At 38.6% G+C, this 20,246-nt stretch overlaps 1 protein-coding gene across 6 annotated transcripts in view; it reads left to right on the top strand.

Annotated features, from left to right (window-relative positions):
• The window catches only part of rbm33a (RNA binding motif protein 33a), a 46,590-nt gene that overhangs the window by 9,132 nt on the left and 17,212 nt on the right, over positions 1 to 20,246 (top strand). For 4 of the 6 annotated variants that reach the window (XM_016533320.1, XM_016533318.1, XM_016533316.1 and 1 more), the window contains 9 exons: positions 3,712 to 3,834; positions 3,936 to 4,122; positions 6,473 to 6,759; positions 11,283 to 11,607; positions 13,589 to 13,650; positions 16,883 to 17,009; positions 17,187 to 17,527; positions 18,615 to 18,902; positions 19,061 to 19,351. In XM_016533320.1, the coding sequence (XP_016388806.1) occupies positions 3,712 to 3,834; positions 3,936 to 4,122; positions 6,473 to 6,759; positions 11,283 to 11,607; positions 13,589 to 13,650; positions 16,883 to 17,009; positions 17,187 to 17,527; positions 18,615 to 18,902; positions 19,061 to 19,351 (2,031 nt within the window). The remainder of the gene's footprint in view (positions 1 to 3,711; positions 3,835 to 3,935; positions 4,123 to 6,472; positions 6,760 to 11,282; positions 11,608 to 13,588; positions 13,651 to 16,882; positions 17,010 to 17,186; positions 17,528 to 18,614; positions 18,903 to 19,060; positions 19,352 to 20,246) is intronic. The other 2 variants (XM_016533317.1, XM_016533319.1) reach the window with 2 other exon arrangements.

The following is a 20,246-nucleotide window of genomic DNA, read 5'->3' as shown; positions in this document are numbered from 1 at the left end:
TTTTACAGCATTAGTTGAGAGATTTTTTTTCCTTGAGAAAATTTGGTATGTACTGTACCTGATATGTATCCAAAATAATCGATATCGAATCGGTCATCGAATCGAATCGCAAGCTTGTGAATGAGAATCGAATCGAATCGTGAAATTTGTGTCAAAACCCAGCCCTACTGTTGACTTTCCATAGCAGTGAAATTTGTGTTGTCTAAATGAATTATAAAAGGTGCCCTCTGATGATAATTGCTATTGAATAATGTGCTAGTGCTTAAAGTTGAAAAGTTAGTCTCTATAGGCATGTTGGCAAGAGTCTAATATGTGCATGGCAATAAGTGAGAAATACTGCTTTTTGTTTTTGTTACTTACATGAGAGAGCAGTGAAGAAACAGACTTGCACAAAAATGCAGAGTGGGACATGTCCCAAATAAGCTAAGAGGAGGGGAGCTTGTTGTTATTTGAAAATGAAGAGTAGGACATGTGGTGGTTTGACTGAAAAACACGTCTGTAATTAAAATTGGTTGTACGGTTTCTTTAATCATTGGATCAGTGGCTCGCAACCAGGGAGCTGGGGACCTCAGCAAACATCCAAGCGGGATAGAGGATGACTTTAAAATATTTAAATGAATAAATTGTTATTAATATACTAAAATAATCTAACTAATCTAAAATGCTAAAAAAGCATAAATATGTTTTTACTTATGACTACTGTTTTTTTTTTTTTGTTTTTTTGAAGAAGAAGAACATGCAGTTCTTGAAACTGGAATCACAAAATGAATTGTGGCTAATGTAAAATATGAATACTTTCAGTTTCTGCAAATAAAAAAGTTAACAAGCAAGAAAACGAGCAGCTTTGTCATAATTACAGCAGAAATGCAGAAAATCTTATATGGGGCATTCGGATATTGTATTGGACAATGTAGGGCCTTCAAGTAAATAAAGGTTAAGAGCCACTGCTTTTGACCCAACTTTAAAAATTAACTTAAATGCTATGCTATTTGTTCTGCCTGTGTTTACATTAACGTAAGACTTAACCGACTGTATTAAGATCAAAACCTTCTCATTACAGACAGCTTGACTGAATTTTGAAATGTATTTGGCTGTTAATAAGTCGCATTAGTCACATCAGTTACAGATATGTTAGTTAGTTTATAGTATAATAGATGTTTGATACCAAAGTTCTGGTACAATTAAGGTTGGGTACCGTTCACATTTTGGGTACCCCCCCCCCAGAAATTCTTGTTTTAATTTTTCCGAAAATCAAATGAAGGCATTAAACATTTACTTTAAATCAAATGAAAATTAAACTCTTTTATTTTTTGGCAAACAAACTGAGGTTTACTGTTGAAATTAATACATGGAAGAAAAATTGTGTGGTGTGAATATTCCTTTAAAACATTTTTAATAGGCTAATAATTGTATTTTTTTCTACTTTTTAATAGGCTAATAATTTTATTATTTTTTTCTACAATTAAGTGATTAATCTGTTTGTAATAATTATTTTTTATCATTTAATTGTTTTATTTAAATTTGATAGAAAATGGAATAAAGATGTACTTTATACTGTACAAAAGTAATACAAGAATAATATATTTCTGTTACATGTTAAACCGTACTTTTATTTTGACAGGTTGCCATGAAGTTTCTGTGTGCATACAGTATGATGATGCTAGTTTTCTCAAATGAAACGGTAAAATTCTCGTAAAGTGACTCTCACAGTGACGAAAAGCTCTGGAGATTAAGTTTTTGTGTTCATAGTGAGACGCAGAGGCCGAAAATCACTGCGAGCGTCACGTGTGCTTCAGTATTTGTGTAGTAAACAAAACCGCGTTCCCGCCATTCATACATACAGAGGCAAGTGGAACATGCAGGACTCATATTTAAACCGTCTTTTTGCATTTTAATATTCACAGACATTGGTTCATATCGCGATTCGAATTAAGTGGCAGTGGCTACTTTTGATTTATTTGTCCAAAATTGACGAATTCCGTGGCATTCCGCGCTATAGAATAAATTTACGTTTTTATGAATGGACTAGGGCTGTGCAATTAATCGCATGCGATTGTCATGTGCATCTCGTCAGTAAAGCCGGTTCCGTGATTAGTAGTAAATCTCCAGCACGTGCTTTCAGATGGAGCAGCATTTACTACACAGAGCCATAGTTCACTGACAATTAGGCAATATTGCGTTCATTATCGCAGATTGAATCGCCTGCAATAATGACCACGATATTGCCTAATTGTCAGTGAACTATGGCTCTGTGTAGTAAATGCTGCTCCATCTGAAAGCACGTGCTGGAGATTTACTACTAATCACGGAACCGGCTTTACTGACGAGATGCGCAGGACAATGGCATTGGATTAATTGCACAGCCCTAGAATGGACTCCACGATCCCGTCCGCGTTTTCGCAGAAACCATATGGCCCTAGAAATGTAACCACACTTCAGAACATTTCGGCTTGCCCTGTGTGTTGTTTGAACGAGTTGCAGGGGTGACCTCACTTCACAGGGTCTCTCTTTCTCTCTCTGTAGCATATGCGCCCAGATGTGTTCTCAGGTACTGAAATTTGGCACCGATTGATTTAACGTGAATCGGTACTCGGTAGTACCGACGCAATTCGATCGGTACCCAACCCTAGGTACAATGAGGTAAATTTGAATTCACTTGAATATCCAAAAAAGGCTATACAGTGTGTCTATTTAGCAAAAGTATTTGTTGTGAATGCCCAGCGAACATGACTGTATTGTGGGTAGTTTTCATTTAATAATGCCCACTTTTTCTTCAGATCCTTAGGTTTAGTGTGTTAGGTTGATTACAGCGTTTTCAGATTCACACACCCAAAATAAAATCTCAATTTAAAGAGTGAAATGTGGACTTTAGCAGAGGGAATGGGCTGGTGGCCCAGTAGGCCTTAACAGGTGACCAGAAGCAGGACTTGTAGGTGTAGTGGGGGAGACAGGACCTGTGGTGGCTACAGAAGCAGAAACAGGTACAGGAGCGTGAGGAGGGGGACAAGACCTGTGGTGGAGGACGTGAGGTTCAGCAAGGTAGTCGGCAGAAGTCGTGTGCGCCCGTCTCTCCGGGTGCTTTTGTACATTCTGTGCTCGAGCGTGTGTGAGAATTTGCTCCGAGTCAGATGATGATATTTTCCCTGTCAGTGAGCTATGTGTGCGCCAGAGCTTTCTTTCTGTCTGTTTATGTGTGTGTGTTTGTGTGTGTGTGTGTGTGTGTGTGTGTGTGTGTGTAAAGACAACACAGTCAATGATATTTTCACCACCACTGAGCCGTGTGCGTGTTTATCTCCCATTCTCTGTGTATCATGTCAAACATTTACATCTCATTGAATTTCAAATATCAGCAGGAATGGTAATAGGGCATAGTAATGAGACTGGGCTCCTACTGTTATGCTAATTTAGGAAGACTCCCCTTCAGCGCCCCCCTCCCCTTCCCTCCCCTCCCCAACTTCAGAATGCTGCACTGGGCCTTTCTGGCCTCTCTCTCAGATGTGGCATTAACATTTTCATTCAGAAGTGATTTCTAATGTTTTATCTTCATCAGTGTCATTTTTGGCATTGAACAGGTTCTGGTAGTGCCGACCTACGACACGCTCCGCAGCAGGTGTTTCAGTGGATGATGTACAAGAGATCAGTTTAGCCCTGATGTTCATGTCCTGCTTCAGTTTCCATTTAATGGAGTAAATATTTGATTGCTCTTCACAGGTGGATGAATACCCGACTGAGTATAGGGAAGAGCAGACTGACCGACAGGAAGTGCCTGAGGAGGAGGAGCATAAAGAGGAAACTGAGGAGCAGGACAACTCTCAGGTCACAGAATTAGAGGAGGTAAAGATTGGCTGCTTCAGATAATGTTTGCTCCTATCTTTCATGAAGATGCTTAAAGTCACAACGTGAGTCTGAGGTTTTGTGTGTGCTCTATGCTTCAGGTGGAGAATGAAAACGATCCAGAAGCTGAGGCCGAACCGGACGCCGATGTGAAGGAGGAGTCTGATGAGGAAGAGGAAGATATTGAAGAATCTGGCCGTCTGCGATTTAAGACCGAGCGCAAAGATGACACAGTGGTCAGACTGTCTGATGCCACCAGTAAAAGGAGGAACATCCCAGACACATTAGGTTAGTCATTAACAAATGAAGCAGCTTTTTGTACTGTTATAGGTTTAAAAATGTCATATAGTTATGTTTTAAGGCACCTGACAATTATTCTGAATGCTACAGTTTTTTTTTTACAGCATTTGTGAGTAAAATTATGTAGTATTTTTGTGATTTGGCCACACCACTGTGACTGACTATCCTTAGCTTTGATTAGGCCATCATGGCCCATCCCTACACTTAACTGTCTTCTTTTCAGTCAATAAGGTAGACCTACTGGGTTACGTAGCATAAATAATTACATAACGCAAGTAATGTTCATGAGCAAAGCCTTTCTATTTTTGTACAGATTTACCAGTATCAGTGAAGGCTGTTGTTGTTTTGTGAAAGGTTAACTGAAAATATTATTTAAGCGTTATCTATTGTCCCTTTGTTTTTTTATTTTTGTTGGTTTTTTTTGTTTTTTTTTACTGTTTTTGAAGTAATTTTAAATTTGGTGGTTAATATTGTGACAGTAAAATTCCCAACTTTAAAAAAAAAATAAAATAAAAACTGTCACTGTCTACCAATGTTATGTAAGTGCATATAATAAAAAATGTTATTACATTAATATTAGTTTATTATCATTATCCTAAGCAGGGCAAAAAATGCTAAAGTGATCCTTCATAAGAACTATTAGATAAGCTGTCTTAAACAATCAACAGCTTAACAGACCAAATTAATAGAGCACAAATCGCCTACTCCAGTGGGTCCCAAACTGAGGGATCTGAACAGTCAGCAGATTATTTTGCAAAAGAAACCGCTGCAGGGTGATAAAGACTACACTGCATAATTTTCCCGCTTATCATGAGGCCACTTGCCTAAGTAAATAATTGAGCGCAAAATATTAATTTGACATTTTAATTACGTTAACATGACTCGCAGTACCCCCTTGAGCGCTCCATTATCAGTTGTAAAAGTTGTGGTTGTATCAATAACATACCACTAGATGGCGCAATTGAAGAATCAGAGTTGTATTGCAGGGAGCCATGTAGAAATATAAATGAACGATGCATGGTTCTGCTCTGAGCATGTAAGTTACAAGTTTGTGAAAGGACTTCCAGTGCCAGGTAAACGTAAAGCAGATTATGAATATACCTAAGATTCACAAATACCAAAACAACGTGTCTACAGCAGACGCGAGTGGCGCGATGTGACAAAAGCAAATAAAACCCAGTGATGTTCTCTGCTGTGGATGCGGCGCGATGCGACACGACAAATCCATGACAGATGCCCCGTTCTATTTCTGACGAACTCCAGCGCTCTGACATAAAGAACAATTTCAAATATTCATAAGAGAATCGTGAAAAAATTGTTTCCTCAAAAATATTAAGCAGCACAAATGTTTTCAACATTGATAATAATGAGATCAGCATATTAGAATGATTTCTGAAGGATCATGTGACACTGAAGACTGGAGTAATGATGCTGAAAACTCAGCTTTGATCACAGGAATACAGTAGCCTATATGTTAAAACAGGGGTCTCCAACCTTTTTTACACCACGGATCGTTTATATTTGGAAAATATTCTCACGGACCGGCTGGATGGCGACGACGGCGAACAAGAGGGAGAATGTGAGCACTGTGCTCAGGCGCTGCCGCAACTCGGTATTTACGCGCTGTCTGAAACACGTCTCTTGTGCTCGCTTTGATTGTGTCCGAGAACAGCGCGTGAGTAACGAATTGAGCTCTCTTTCGTATCTTCTTGTGGTTTAAAATTGCTTGTACGTGTAAATTGGCAAATTAATCTGCGAATCACGTGCGTGCCGAACGGTAGGGTCTCATCCGTACGTATTATGGATCATCTGCAATCCGTTTAACTCCTAATATGTGACCGATCAGAGCAATTTTTCATTTACTTATTTAACATGAAATTGTCAAATTTCTACTCCATATCAATCACATACAATGAAAATACAGAATAATTAGAACAGTCATTAACATAAATAACAGAGTGTCATATCTATACACATTTTTCCCAGAACGTTCTTGCGACCCGGTAGCAATTCTTCCACGGCCCGGTAGTGGGTCGCTACCCGGTGGTTGGGGACCTCTGTGTTAACACATTCAAATAGATCATTTAAATTGACAATATTTCACAATATTACAGAAACTATATTGCCTCGAAAATATTTTTCACTACAAAAGGGGGGCCTGGCAGAAAAAGTTTGGGAACCACTGGCCTACTCAAACACAATATTTAATTTCATTTAATTCATACAGGCCTACCTGTATGAATTAACATGTTGCAAAATATCATGATATGAATTTTAGCTCATATCGCCCACCCCTAGTATCTAATAAGTCTGTATTTTTATTTGTCTCTCCTTTCAGAGCTCTCTGATGCAGCTAAAGCAGACCTGCGTGAGTTTGAGGAGAGGGAACGTCAGAGGAAGCAGGGCCGTTTTGGAGGACGCGGGAGAGGAGCAGATGGAGGGAGGGGAGGAATGGCAGGTAGAGGTGGGGTCAGGGGAAGGGGAGGAGCAGGAGGACGAGGAGCCGGTGGAAGAGGCGATTTCCCTCTATTTGGAATGGGCGGTTTCCGTGGCGATGGAGTTGGAAGTCGAGGGAGAATAAATGAGCAAAGGCCTCCGCTGATGCAAGTGAACTTAGGAATGCAGGTAAGAGATTGACGGTCTGAAGTGACACACACAATACTAATGCTCCTACTTAACCTGTTCTAATAACACTAATAAAATTGTGTGATAAGACAGCATTAATTAAATATTAGAGATGCACCAATTATATGACCACCAGTTGTTATCAGCCAAGTTCACTGCAAAAGGTCAGCACTGTTGTAATTTTAAAATAAAACATTGCAGTCTGTAATTTAAGAAACAGTCTCCTCACAACTAAACTTTATGAAAGTATTAGCATTAGTTTCATGGTGATTACAAACATTTAAATGGGGTAAATTCAGGCCTAAAATGGTCCAGAAATAATACACAAGAGATAACAGGTAGTTAGTAGTAGTAGTGATATTTATTTCTTCAGGTAAAAGCAAATTTTATTATAATATGTTTATAATATTAGGGTGTAAACTAGAGTTCATTAAAGTTATCTTGAATTGAACGAAGACCAGGTGAACCAAATGTGTAGAACTTTGTGTTGAAACTGTTCCATGAAAATTGGACTGATTCACTTAGTTTTGACTGATTTGATAGCATTCCACTTCTAGTCACACTGTTGTTTTCTGGAACCTCGTCAGTTTGAATATCACTGAAGTATTGATTGTCAGGTTTACGCTGGTAGCTACTGTGGACTAGGCAGTGGTCAATGCTACTTCTCAAATTAAAGAACTAATAATCATTTGTCCTTCTTGCCCCTGATCCATATCTTTCCCTCATCATAATGATGTTGTGGTTAGGGAAGTCATTTAACCCTTAAAAATTTTCCTTGATAATTCAAATGCATTACTTTTTTTTTAGGGCTGCACGATAAATCGAATGCGGTATTTAAATCTCCATCACGTGCGTGCTTTTACATGGAGCAGCATTTACTACACAGAGCCGTTGTAGCGCAGCTTGTCAGTGAACAACAGCTCTGTGTAGTAAATGCTGCTTCATGTGAAAGCACGCACCTGATGGAGATTTACCGCTGATTACAGAACCGGCTTTACTAACAAGATGCGCATTAAATATCGCATGCGATTTATCGTGCAGCCCTACTTTTTTTTTTTTTTTTTTACATAAATCCTAATTCTTTATAGGTCTGGGCAGTATGACGAGATTCCATATATCATATATCATGGTTTGCTATATCATTTATATTGCAGCATGTAAATATACCCACGCAGTTCAGGACTGCTTACAGTTGCATGAATGAGAAAATCAAAATCGGGATTTGCTTGATGTTAAAAAGAATTATTAAATGCTATATAGGCCAAATAAACACATTACATAAACACAAACACAAGAGTCTGCTGAAATTAAGTTCTCTTTCACAGCTTATTACATTTAAATCAAATACAGGTCAAGGTCAAATACAGACAAAATAATAAAAAAAAAATTCCTTTGAGTATTCACATAAAACAGTGCATTATGTTTTAAGTTAATGTAAACCGTTGGGAGAAAATGGGATATGTATCATATATTGAATCTATGGCTACAATCACACTGTAAATTTTTGGGATTGACAACAGCATTTACTTACAGGTGTGAGTCTTGGAATGTCCAGTCCAGTTCACATAGCAACTTACAGTAGCGTCTCAAATACTGTCTGTATGAACGTGCAACAGGAGTCAAGCCCGTATTCCTTAACAGTAACCATAGCAACAGTGACCGAAGTAATATCAAAGATGGCGATATCCATAAAACTGAAAGTCTTTTCACTGATTTCTGACACGACAAGAGTCCAATCGAGCTGCGACTTCCATCAAATCTTCATTAACCGGCGACAGCTTTTATATTTGATTGGAGAGCGGAGCATGCAGAACACAAAAACTAATAGAAGAAAAACTGACTGGATCTAAAACTTTTAGATGACACACAGCTCATTTTATCGAAACCACACATGAAAACACGCAACACATGGTAGACACGTGTTTGCGCAGCAGAGCGGCTCTCTCTCGCACTGTATGACGTGACAGACAACTAGTTGTCCAGTCCTGTTCTGGTAACACAGCACATGTTTTCCGAGAATGCGGTTGTGAGTCCTAAAAATTTACAGGTGTGAGTTCGGTTATAGAATGTGGTTGTCACGTCCGTAAATAACCATACTGTGAACGTAACCTCAAATACAGGACTGACAACTGTATTCTGCTGCTGTGTGAACGTGGCCTATATGTATGGGTATGCTGAATCTGAAAATCCGAAATCAGAGAGAGAAAATCACTCACTGCTCTTGACTGAGTAGCTTTATTAAGAATCAGTGTACATTTAATCCTAGGGATGTAACGATTCACTCATATCACGATTTGATTCGATTCACAATTTTGATTTCACAATTTGATTTTCTCACGATTTTTTTTTTTTTTTACAAAATGAGATTGAAGACATTATACAGTAAATGAGAAGGTGTCCTTTTATTAGGCTATTGCTGCACATTTCTTAGTGAAATTGAAATATAACAAAACTAAATTGAAATTTTAAAACAAACCCCAAATCAAATAACCAAGTTGCACAAAATAATAATAATCATTATCCAAACAAAGATGCTGCATACATGCAACATGAGCAGTTTTTAATCTAAATTAGACTCTATAATTTCGAAATTTGAAGCAAAAACAGAATGGTCTGACATAAAACATGAACGAACCGGCAGACGAGCTGAATGAGACGCAAATTCACCCTCTGCCAGCAGGTGGCGCTTATGAACAGCAATGATATAGTGTTTCCTGGGTTACCTCTGTAAACAAAGCAGAGCTAGGCTTATGAACACTACTTTAATTTGCATCGTTCAGAGGTAAGATGAAAAGAAAATACCACGTAAACTTTTCTAAAGACAATCAGTTCCTCTCAGAGATACATTCATATAAACTCCTACTCGCGATTTGTTTGGCATCTCAACCGATTTGAATCGTCACATATTTGAATCGATTTTCAACCGGCTCGCAGTTAATCGTTACATCCCTATATAATTCATACAGCGAGTGCTATGCATTGTTTTATTTTTACATTTGGATATGCAAATATATTCCACAGTTATAGAGGACATGAAAATGTACCTCATTGTGGTTTGGATTTTTTTTGCCAGTCTTGGGAGGGTAGTTGTGACGTTGCTCAAGATTTGGGAAATCAAAACAGTCTACTGGGAGAGCAGTATCTGAATCGCTTGATGGTGAACTGAAGAAGATAGGAGTACTAGTTTTCAGCTATTTATATTCATATTACTTTATTATTTACAAAAAAACTAGGTAAATATATGTAAAATGCTTCCAGGAAGTCAGAAACCAGGCTCTGAACTGAAGTCAGATTATTTAAACATGCACACAAATGGCAGTTTTTTCCTCAACAATATATGGTTGTATTGTATTAATCAATTTCGATGACTATGCAAAACTGTGCTAAAGCATGTGAACTAAACACAACATGTAGTACTTAAAATTTCCCAGCATTGGCAGGCCTGCAATATTAATGTTTTAAAGCATTTTGGATCAAATAAATGCAGTCTTGGTGATCATCTTACTGACCCCAAACATTTGAAAAGTAGTGTATAAACAGTAACATTCTTTACAACAGTTAGTAGTGACTTTTCTGTTTGCAAACATGAATTTGAACTTCCCTGGTGGTCAAGCAGTTCTCTTGCGAATGGATTGTGCCTTTTGTGGCTATTAAAGATTATGCATCAGTTTTAGATGATGGTGTGTTGACTTGTGTCTTCTCTTGTCTCACCCTTGTGGAGTGGTGTCAGTTTGCTTTTGAGTAAAAGTCAATTATCACCGTTCTCACTCCCTCTTATCCATGTTGATATATGGATTATGGCAAATAACTTGGCGGGAGTCCATTGAGGAAGCATTACACCAAATTAAATTTGTACTTTGCTGAAGGATTTAGCTTCCTGCGCTTATTTTATTATTAAATATCTGTCGAGGGTGTAATCCCTTTGCGCTTGAGCTGTTCGTTTGCGCTGCACCTTTTTTTTCTCGTTTTTTAAAGCTGATTTTCTTTTATAGAGAAGGCAAGCCTTTTCAGGCTTTTGACATAACTTGTCATTCCTCGACATTGATGTGTTCTTTTACGTTATGCTTCAGACAGTAGTATATACAGATAGCAGCACTGCCATAATGATTTAATTGAATTCCCCTCCACCCCTGACTGAGTACAAGTTGTCTTCATCTGATGATGAGTTAATAAATCTAGTATATATGCTTTTCTGAAAGAGACTGCAATGTGTATTTCTGAGTTTGAGTCAATCCTTCAGTCATCATTTGAAATAGGATATTGTCCTTTAGCATAATCAGTGGGGACACAGAGGCACAATGCATGTTTTTTAAGAGGGTACTTAAACATTTTGTATTCCTCCTAAACTCCTCATTTAATTCAGATTCACTCCCAGTTACATGGCTCTTATGATTGATTACTTGATTAAAGGGGTCGTCTTGAGAGTCAAGGTCACAACACTACAAGATAATGATTTTTTTTGGGGTGAAAGAGAAAGCGCTTATGCTATTGATTGATGTTTCTCTCTCTTTCTTTTTTTAAAGCAGCAGCTCAGAATGACTCCTCCGCTTCAGCATCACCACCATCAGTCTCGTCTGCCTGGTCCGAGAGGCAGTGGAGGTCCCGGGCTATTCCCGGATCCGGGTACCCCAATTCCTCAGCAGCCGCTGCAGCTGATGATGCCTCGTCTGGCCCACCATTCCCCAGGGCCCAGAACACAACACGACACACACGTACCATGCTTGTTGAACTCGCCGCCGCGTCACTCACGCGCACATCCCAACCAACACCAGCAGCATCAACAGTATCACCCCAAGAATATTCACATCAACCCTCACTTCAGAGGACCCTCCTCCTCACCTGTGCAAGGTACGGCCCCAGAGACCACCAACCTGATTTTTATATACTTGGGTGAATGAAGGCTGTCTAAGTATATGCTCTAAGATATCTTTGCAATTGTAAAGTGCCTAGCCGCTCATGAATCAAGATTGTCTTGGTATTTGCACATAATAGTTACTCTGCAGTAAAAACATACAAGAAGTTTCAGAACACAAAAATATGAAATATTCTTTTCTAGCCTTCTTAAAAGCCCAGATTTTAAATCAACAGGATTTTTAAATGTCACTATTCTCCTCGACACACCCCTTAACGTGTCATTGTCATATCTAATCAAGGAGGTGTGCTCTAAACAACTCATATCTGTCCATCAGTTTGTCGTTAGGTGAAGGAAGGCCTTTATAAACTAACCTCGGAGAAACAAAAAAAAGTGCATTTCATGATCATCATGACCTGTGATGTGTGTAATATGCAATGTTCTTTGTCCAAAGGGTTTTACTGTTTGTTGTTAATGCATTAGTGAATCAAGCCACTAAATGATCTAATCAAGACTAAATGATCAACTTCACACTGTTCCTATTTGTAGCTTGAAAACCCAGATTATTTTATAGATTATATGCAGAAAACATTCAAAGATCATTGTTTTAAAATTGTTGCAGTCAATTCAAAATCAACCTATCAGTGATTTGATTTCTGCATTTTCTCCAAAACTCTTATGTGCAGACACATTTTACACTGCTCAGCGAGTCTCTTATTTACATAGTGTTTTCACTGCATTGGTTATGATGACAGTATTGGTGAGACAGCAGAAATCATGTTGCAATAAGGAGATCATTGCATTGTGTACTCAGTAGACATTACTTTTTTGGCTACAGTGCAGTACCTTGCAGTGCAGTACCAGTTGGAATGGGAGTAGTTCTAAATATAATGCTGTAATCAATCAACACTTTTCACGGTTATATAATCTTGTTGGTAGTTGTAGTTATAGTAAAAATGCAGTAAAAGTTTTCAAGAGAGTTTCAATTATAATGCTCATTTCATATGCAAAGATGCCAATCACAGCAGTGGGTGGTAGCATTTAAATCAGAGGGCAAAAATCTGGGTAGAAAATGACCATTTATCTCTAAATTATGATATTTTTTTGATGGAAAAAAAAAACACAAAAATATAAGATATGCTCAACTCCGGAAACCATATGAAATATTTTAAGTCTGACATATCACATGTCACCATTTCCGTGTCTAAACGCTGTATTAGGTGCCAAAACAAACGGCAAACAGGGTTAATATACACTCACAGTGTGGTGTAATATTACAACAACAAAAAAATCATGATCCTGACCTTTATCTTCATAGTGAAATCTCAGATGGCCAGACAGTGGCTCATTATTGGATTGTTAAAATATTGGTGTCTGGGATGCCGTGACCCTGGAGACTGTAGTGTACACTGTAATTTTTTTTAAAGCTTAGCTTAAATCTGACACCATGATTAAATAGTGCTCATAAACGGCTGTTGACATGGTATTCTCAACTGAAACGAGTATAGGCTTGGACCCGGAAACAGTATTCCTTACGTCACGACTTGACTTAAGCATATTCCCTGTTAATTTTTAGGCTTTGCACTTTTCATTGATGCTTACTCGCATTCTCACTCAAGTCTTTCTAAGAGTTTTTTTTTCTCCTTTGGTATGGCCTTCACTCTGTTGGCAGTCCATCAGCATTAAACCAGCTTTCTGAAATGCACACATCTGCGGAGGTGAAATTATTCACAGCGAAATTACTCCTTTTGACTGTCAGTTTATCTCGTTAGGTGGCCCAGTCTGCTTGAGAGAGAGATGCACAGTTTAATCAGCAGAACAGCCCTCTCTCTGTGACCAGCTGTGACAAACCATGGTTTAGACACGTGGCAAGAAGAGACTTCTATGGTGTCTGTGTTACGCCGCCCCACTCTCTCGTTCTGCATCCCTTTTTCTGTCTGTCTGACTCGTGCTTTTTCTATTTCCATTTAATCTCAGTTCCCTCAATGCCTCCTGTGCAGAACCAACCGAGGCCTAACATCGCTCCACAGAGACTCCCGGTAAGTAACCACACGTTGCTTAAAGTTAGAATTAAGTGATTTCACTCTGCATAAAACTGCGGTGTGTTACGGTCGAGACATCATGTTATTTCTTGGTTTGACTGGAATGTAGCCACCGAAAGCAATATTTGTCTTGCTGTGTGGATGGCATGTCTCTAGAAACCTAAAAACATCCTCATATGTTGGTTGAATTTGCAAGTTGAAATCGAAATGGAGACCGTGAAAACACAGAACAGATGTAAAAGCCCTTTACTTGCCTGTAAGGATGTAGAGGAACCATCAAGCAGCTGCCCATGCTGTGGCTAAAGTGATTACTGCCGAGGAGGAGACCTTCTCAGCAACCCCAAACTCTGTTTCTCTGTTTTTTTTGTGTAATGCTACATTTAAAGTTTTAATCTAAAACTGTTGTAAACAACATTTTTCTAATTTGTATGTAATTAAGACTGCATGGTATATTTCAGCTTTTAAAAATTATCACACCACCAAAAAAAGGACAATCAAAATGGGATCAGTGCTTAAACAGTAAATTACATGGAAAAAAACTTGATGTTGGGGAAAAAAAAACATTTATTCAATTTTGATAATCACTGGGATCAAGTCATTTACAAACAGTGTTAGATAGGAAACTCAAGACTCAGACATAAACTTTTACTATTAGGAGAGAATTTCCCAAATTGTTCATCTTGTCAGAATCCACTGTCTATTAAACATATTTTGCTGGATTGTAATACTTCTACTCCTTTGAGACACTTGTTTTATTCTATTAATACTTATGAAAAGGTTTTTAACCAAGTAAATCCAAATTCAGCACACCTCGCTTTTTCAGACAGATGAGCTTTGTAAAAATCGACATAGAGAAGAAACAATAATGTACAGTATGTGGAAAATAATGTTTTTTGAACCTTAAACCGCATAAACACATTTCATTACACCAAATACACAAAATAATGTTCTTTTTAGCAGCATCATATGACCCCTTTAAGGTTTTCAGAAAAAAATTAATCTTGAACATTTTATTTATTTTTCATTTGGAATAACTAAACCTAACTCTCACCATGAAGCTGCAATGGTGTTAACACAGCAGAACCATTTAACTGCAAAAAATGAGTCAAATCACCTAAAATATACTCTTTCTATTATGAATTTGAATCTAAATTCCTGATTGAAAAAGGAAAGTTCATGTCCATGTTATTCGTCACCTACTCGTGCACTGTGGCCCCTTGTTTGGACACATTGTGAACCCCTAAAATGATTGGTCGTTCCTAATCTTGCTGAATAGGTGTGAAGTTCCACACACACATTTATGACACACTTCCAGCTGTCTGTCTCCCATAGCCAGTCTGGTACAGACAGGACACCATTTAAAATGCCAATGGCATTTTGCAGAGAGCGGCGTTCATTAGCCCTCTGGGCACTTGATTATCATACATTAGCATATGATCACATCTCATCTTACAATAGGCTGATCCACAATTTCTCTATGAATATTTACTACAGCAGAGTTTTTTGAATATTAATCTCCATACTACATATTTATATTGTATTTTATGTTTGATACTGGTCGTAGAAAGTATCATAAAGTATCATAAAACTCTTTAGTATTAAAAAAAAAACATAGCTTTGCTTCATTTTACAAGTTAGTAGAAGTTTAAGTTAGGTTTTCGTAATAACATTTATTGCGTAATGAGGCATTAGTTGGATGGATAAATTAGTACCAATAGAAGGATATGTCATAAAGTAGTACCAGTAGAAGGATTTTTGTATATATACGTTTTTATAAAAAACACTTGTAGAAATATAGAAAGGAATATGTTTAAAAATATAAGAGAATTTTCTTATTTTATGTTTTGTGTATATCAGGGTTGGAAATGAACGGGCGTGGGGCAAAAATACTACCAAAATGGACAAAAATCTACTTTCTTTCTGTATATAATTTATTCACCGTTCAAATTTTCTTTTTATGCTGCTAAGACAACAATGTGAAATCTAGATTTTCTAATTCGTAAAAAGCATAAAACTAATTCAGAAATGGTTCTTAGTTTGTTTTGTCTGTGTTGCCAGAATGTGAAGAGCCGTTTCCCCAAATACAAACATGCTTTTTGTGTTTTATTATTCAAAATTAATAAGCAGCATTAAACAATCTGTGTAAACAAACATAAATGCCATGTCAGATGCTGATGATGCTTGATGTTGATGATTTTTTTTTTTTGGTAACCGGGGTAGTGTTCTGAATGATTGAAGTGCGTAAATTTTGGTATTTGACATAAAAGGCGACAAAGATTGATCTTTGAGAATTTGTCAGATAACTGAACAGCAGAAATGAGTAGGTTGCCAAGTGTGTTTTGAGACACATGAGGCTTGTCTCCAAAATGGCAGCAGCCCGTGTTTGGCATTTGTCTTTCCCACTCCCTCTCTATCTCCCAGGCAGATCATAACTGGTTACATATTGAACAGATCCATGGGTATTTACGAAAGATTAGCCCCCCGAAAGGACATGCTGCTTTTATCAAACGATTGCAAACTTGCAAAGGTATTGTGAATGTACTTAAGCTCCCATTGTGTTACAGGAGCTGACCTTTTGAATAGAGCAATAAAGTCCACAATAACAATGTGATTCTCTCTCGCTCCCTCCTGGCCGTTGCTTAGCTAAGCTGCCTGATTGACTTTCTGTTAAGCAACTTGGCTGGCCTTGGTGACACTCACTGGCCGACTGAAGATCAGAGCTGAAAACGTGGATTAAAAGTTTGATTGCATCTTAAGACATTTATAATGAGTAAAGAGGTGCTAAGCATCACAATTTGCTGGAGTGTGGCCCTTTTGAACGAAGGCTAATTTCTTAAGAGCGAAGGATATTTTTAAAGAATAAAGGAGAGGGGATTCGTATTCAACTGCAGGATTAGTAAGGATCGTTATCTTTCTTTCCTCTGGAAAGGTAGAGGGGGGATTTTGAGTTTTATGAGCAATGGGTTAGGTAAGGACTGAGAACGGATAAAGATTTCTGTTCAAGGGTGTATACAAATCGTTGTCTTTCTGCCTAAAAGATTCCTCAGTGGTATAAGCTGATGGTTATGATCTTAATATGAAGAGTTACATTTTAAATTAGAAGATAAGGATCACAAATAATAAGCTTTTTAGCTTTGAAAATCATGTCAACAATAATATTTTGGTGCTGGAATAGTCATAATGTTTTCTGTGGAGTCAGTGTGATTTTTGCTGTTGTCTCCTCCTCCAGGCTCCTCCTGATTTCCAGCAGCATCTCCAAGGGAATTTTGGCCCACCTCAACGGTCTCTGCCCCCCCAGGATCAATGGAGAGGACCACCACCACATCATCAGGATCCAGAGCACTTCTTCCCTGGTGGTAAGGTCAAGTTAAGGTGGTCACACTGGTTGCGTGCATAAACTATACCTGCATGGTTTTAAATATCTGTTTTGACTTTTGTTATTCCATCCAGTCATTTACCAGCAACTGAAGCAGTCAGAATTGATGCTGTAGGTATCTGGCTTCTCTTTTATTCCTTTCTTTTCTCTTTTCTAGAACCACATTTTTCAGGCCAGCACATGTTTGACCAGCCAGGCCCTGCCCCCCTCATGAATAACAGTGTTCTTCCGATATCGGGCCACGGCCCTCCATCTTTCTCCCCGCAAGGGGGGCTCGGAAGTCCTGGATTTGGTTCTCTGGGGCTCAGGCAGAACCAAGGGCCTCAGGGAGGAGGTATGTTCCAGAGAGAGCCCCCTCGGTTGGGTCTGGCCCCGCAGCATGGAGGCCCCCCTGGTCCCTGTGGCTTTGTGGGTCACAGACAGCCCTTCTCGCCCCAACAGCAGGGACCCCCCTTTAGCCCCCAGCACGTGCAATTTGGTATGCAGGTACGCCAGAGAGTAAGTCAGTTTACCAGAATCTGCATGGCCTTGCTGGCGTGTTGAACTCTGCATGTTAATTTACAGCATGGCATGGAACTAGCATGAAAAATATATTAAAAATATTGGGTTTTCAGTGTCTTTTATTTTGCATTTAATCCATTAAATGTGCATTTTCACAGTCCTGGAATTTAGTAGGAAATATGGCAGATTTAGACTCCTGTTCAAAAGCTTGAGGTTTTTTTAATGTATTTTAAAAATGTTTTTGAAAGTAGTCTTGTGCTCTCCATTTATTTAATCATACATACAGTAAAGCAGTAATATTACAAAATATTATTTCGATTTTAAAATAACTTTTGTATTTAAAAAAAAAATTAAAGACAATTTATTCCTGTGATAAAAGCCGAATCTTTAGCAGCCACTACTCCAATCTTTAGTCACATGATCATTCAGAAAACAGTGTTTCTTTTTTCAAGATTATTTTATGACTGTAAAGAAGAAAAAAAAACAGCATTTAGTTGAAATTTAAATGTTTCCTAACATTATAAATGTCATTACTGTCACTTTTTAAACATTTAATTTGTCCTTACTAAATAAAATAATTCATTTAAAAAAAAAAATCTTACTGACCCCAAACTTTGTGAACATTAGTGTATATGACAAAAAGACAAACCTAAGGTGTTTTGGCTTGGTTGGAAACCATTGTAAGCCATGTAGGTGTAGTGGTCGACTGTGCAAGGAGAAGCTGCTGTCTTCATTTTAAGCAGCAGACAAGACTGCCCTCTTGTGTTAGCACTGTTTGTCAGTTCATGGTTATTTGAGGTCACTGGGTTAGTTGTTACACATCAGAGGTCTAGCTTTCTTTCATGAAAATATTTCCTCTTGATTGTCATCAAACGCAGCTTGGTATTATTTTTTCTTAACTTGAGATATAAACTGGTTTTAGCTGTAAGTTCAGTTAATTGTGACAAATTATTTGTCTGTAAGACTACTGAAATATTATACAGGGCTGACTTCTAGAGTACTCCCATTCTCAATCACGACTGGCCTATATTTCAGTGTAAATGTCCTCATTTTGGCTGTATTCTTTGTGTTTTGTGGTATTCAGGGTCTAATGCAGCAGCCCCTGCACCATGATCTGCCACTATCCCATCAACCCTTGCACCAGCAACAGCAGCACCAGCAACACAGACAGGACTTGCCCCCCCAGGGTCTGCCTCACTCCCAGCCTCCACCCCAACACCAACAGCACCACCAACACCACCCAAGGGACCAACATCCCATGGTGCACCTCTCCCAGCCCCACTTCCGCCAGTCGATTCAAAGTGGAAACAGACAAATGCAGTCCCGACCACAAGGCAACCAGCAGCGAAACAACCATGCCAGACCCAAAATGGTTAGCCATTCAAATGTGTATTTGTTGCAGAGAGCAAGATGGCAAGAGAAACATTTCTTATAAATAAACCTATATTTCATTCATGTCAGCTCAAAAGGTTTTGCTATACTTCTATGAATGCCAACCCATTTATCTGACCACCTCCTCCTCTTCTTCAGACGTTGCCTCCTCCACTGCAGCAGATTCCTCCTCAACGCAACAGCAATCTCCGTGAGCTGCCCATTGCCACGAGCAACAATAATAACCGCCCGTCAGTGCCTAGTGGGCAAGCAAAGCCTGTTACCAGAGCAACACAGAATGTTAGGCAAGGGCAGGCTGCTCGTGCTGGACCAGCAGGAAGGGGAGGATCTGTGGCACAAGGGCTGGGAGCTGCCAAAGCACCAGAGCAGCCCAGTGTGCCTGAGATGAAGAAAGAGTGTCCAGCTGCACAGTCAAGCACCACTCCAGAGGTAATACTGCGTAGCATGTTCATGTGGGGAGGGGTTAACTTTGAGCATGTTTTCCACCCATAGACTTTTGCAGTTGCAAGAATTTAAAATGCTGGAATTGTTCTGTTTGAACTGCATTTTTCCATTGCAATAGCCTCATGGGTTAGTTTACGTGTAGCATAGTCCTTTTATTGTTGTGGCTGATTGTAGGGCTGTGCAATTAATCAAAATATGGTTTCGATTTTGATTTCGCATAATATCAATCAAACAACAAAAGACACAGACAAAATCACTTTCTGCTTTAAAGCTACAAAAGGACTTTTTGTAGCTTTAAAGGAGACATATTATGTCCCTTTTTACAATATGTAATATAAGTCTCTGGTGTCCCCTAAATGTGTCTCTGAAGTTTCAGCTCAAAATACCCCACAGATTATTTATTATATAATTGTGAAAATGCCTATTTTGAGTGGAAGCAGAAACACGCTGTTTTTTGTGCCTGTCTCTTTAAATGCAAATGAGCTGCTGCTCCCTGCCTCCTTTTCCAGCATAGAGTTGCGCCATTACAACAAGTACCTGCTAAAAAAACATCTGTTTTGGTTCTGATTATCATGTTTATCGCACTGAAATCATGCGTTTTAAACCATATGAGTTTAAACTTCTGATATACGGTTTTCTGAGTGCACACATCCGAAGCACACGGACAGAAAGCGACTGTCACAGCATGTGAGTACTAAACTAAGTTCTCATTCACACACAAGTTTATGTTAAAAACACACGAGTTACAAAAACAGTCGGTTATGTCTGTGAAGGTAATCAGCTGGGAAATAAATTGCATGTTTGTTCTAGATCTGTTTGGCAGAGCAATATACAATAAATAAATCGATAAATCCACTGCTCTGTTGTCTCCTCTGAGGCT

This window comes from Sinocyclocheilus rhinocerous, unplaced genomic scaffold (genome assembly GCF_001515625.1).
Source record: "Sinocyclocheilus rhinocerous isolate Xijiao unplaced genomic scaffold, SAMN03320098_v1.1 scaffold245, whole genome shotgun sequence".
NCBI classification, from domain to species: domain Eukaryota; kingdom Metazoa; phylum Chordata; class Actinopteri; order Cypriniformes; family Cyprinidae; genus Sinocyclocheilus; species Sinocyclocheilus rhinocerous.
Note: the sequence above shows the minus strand (reverse complement) of the source record. Positions and strands in the feature narration are given on the sequence as shown.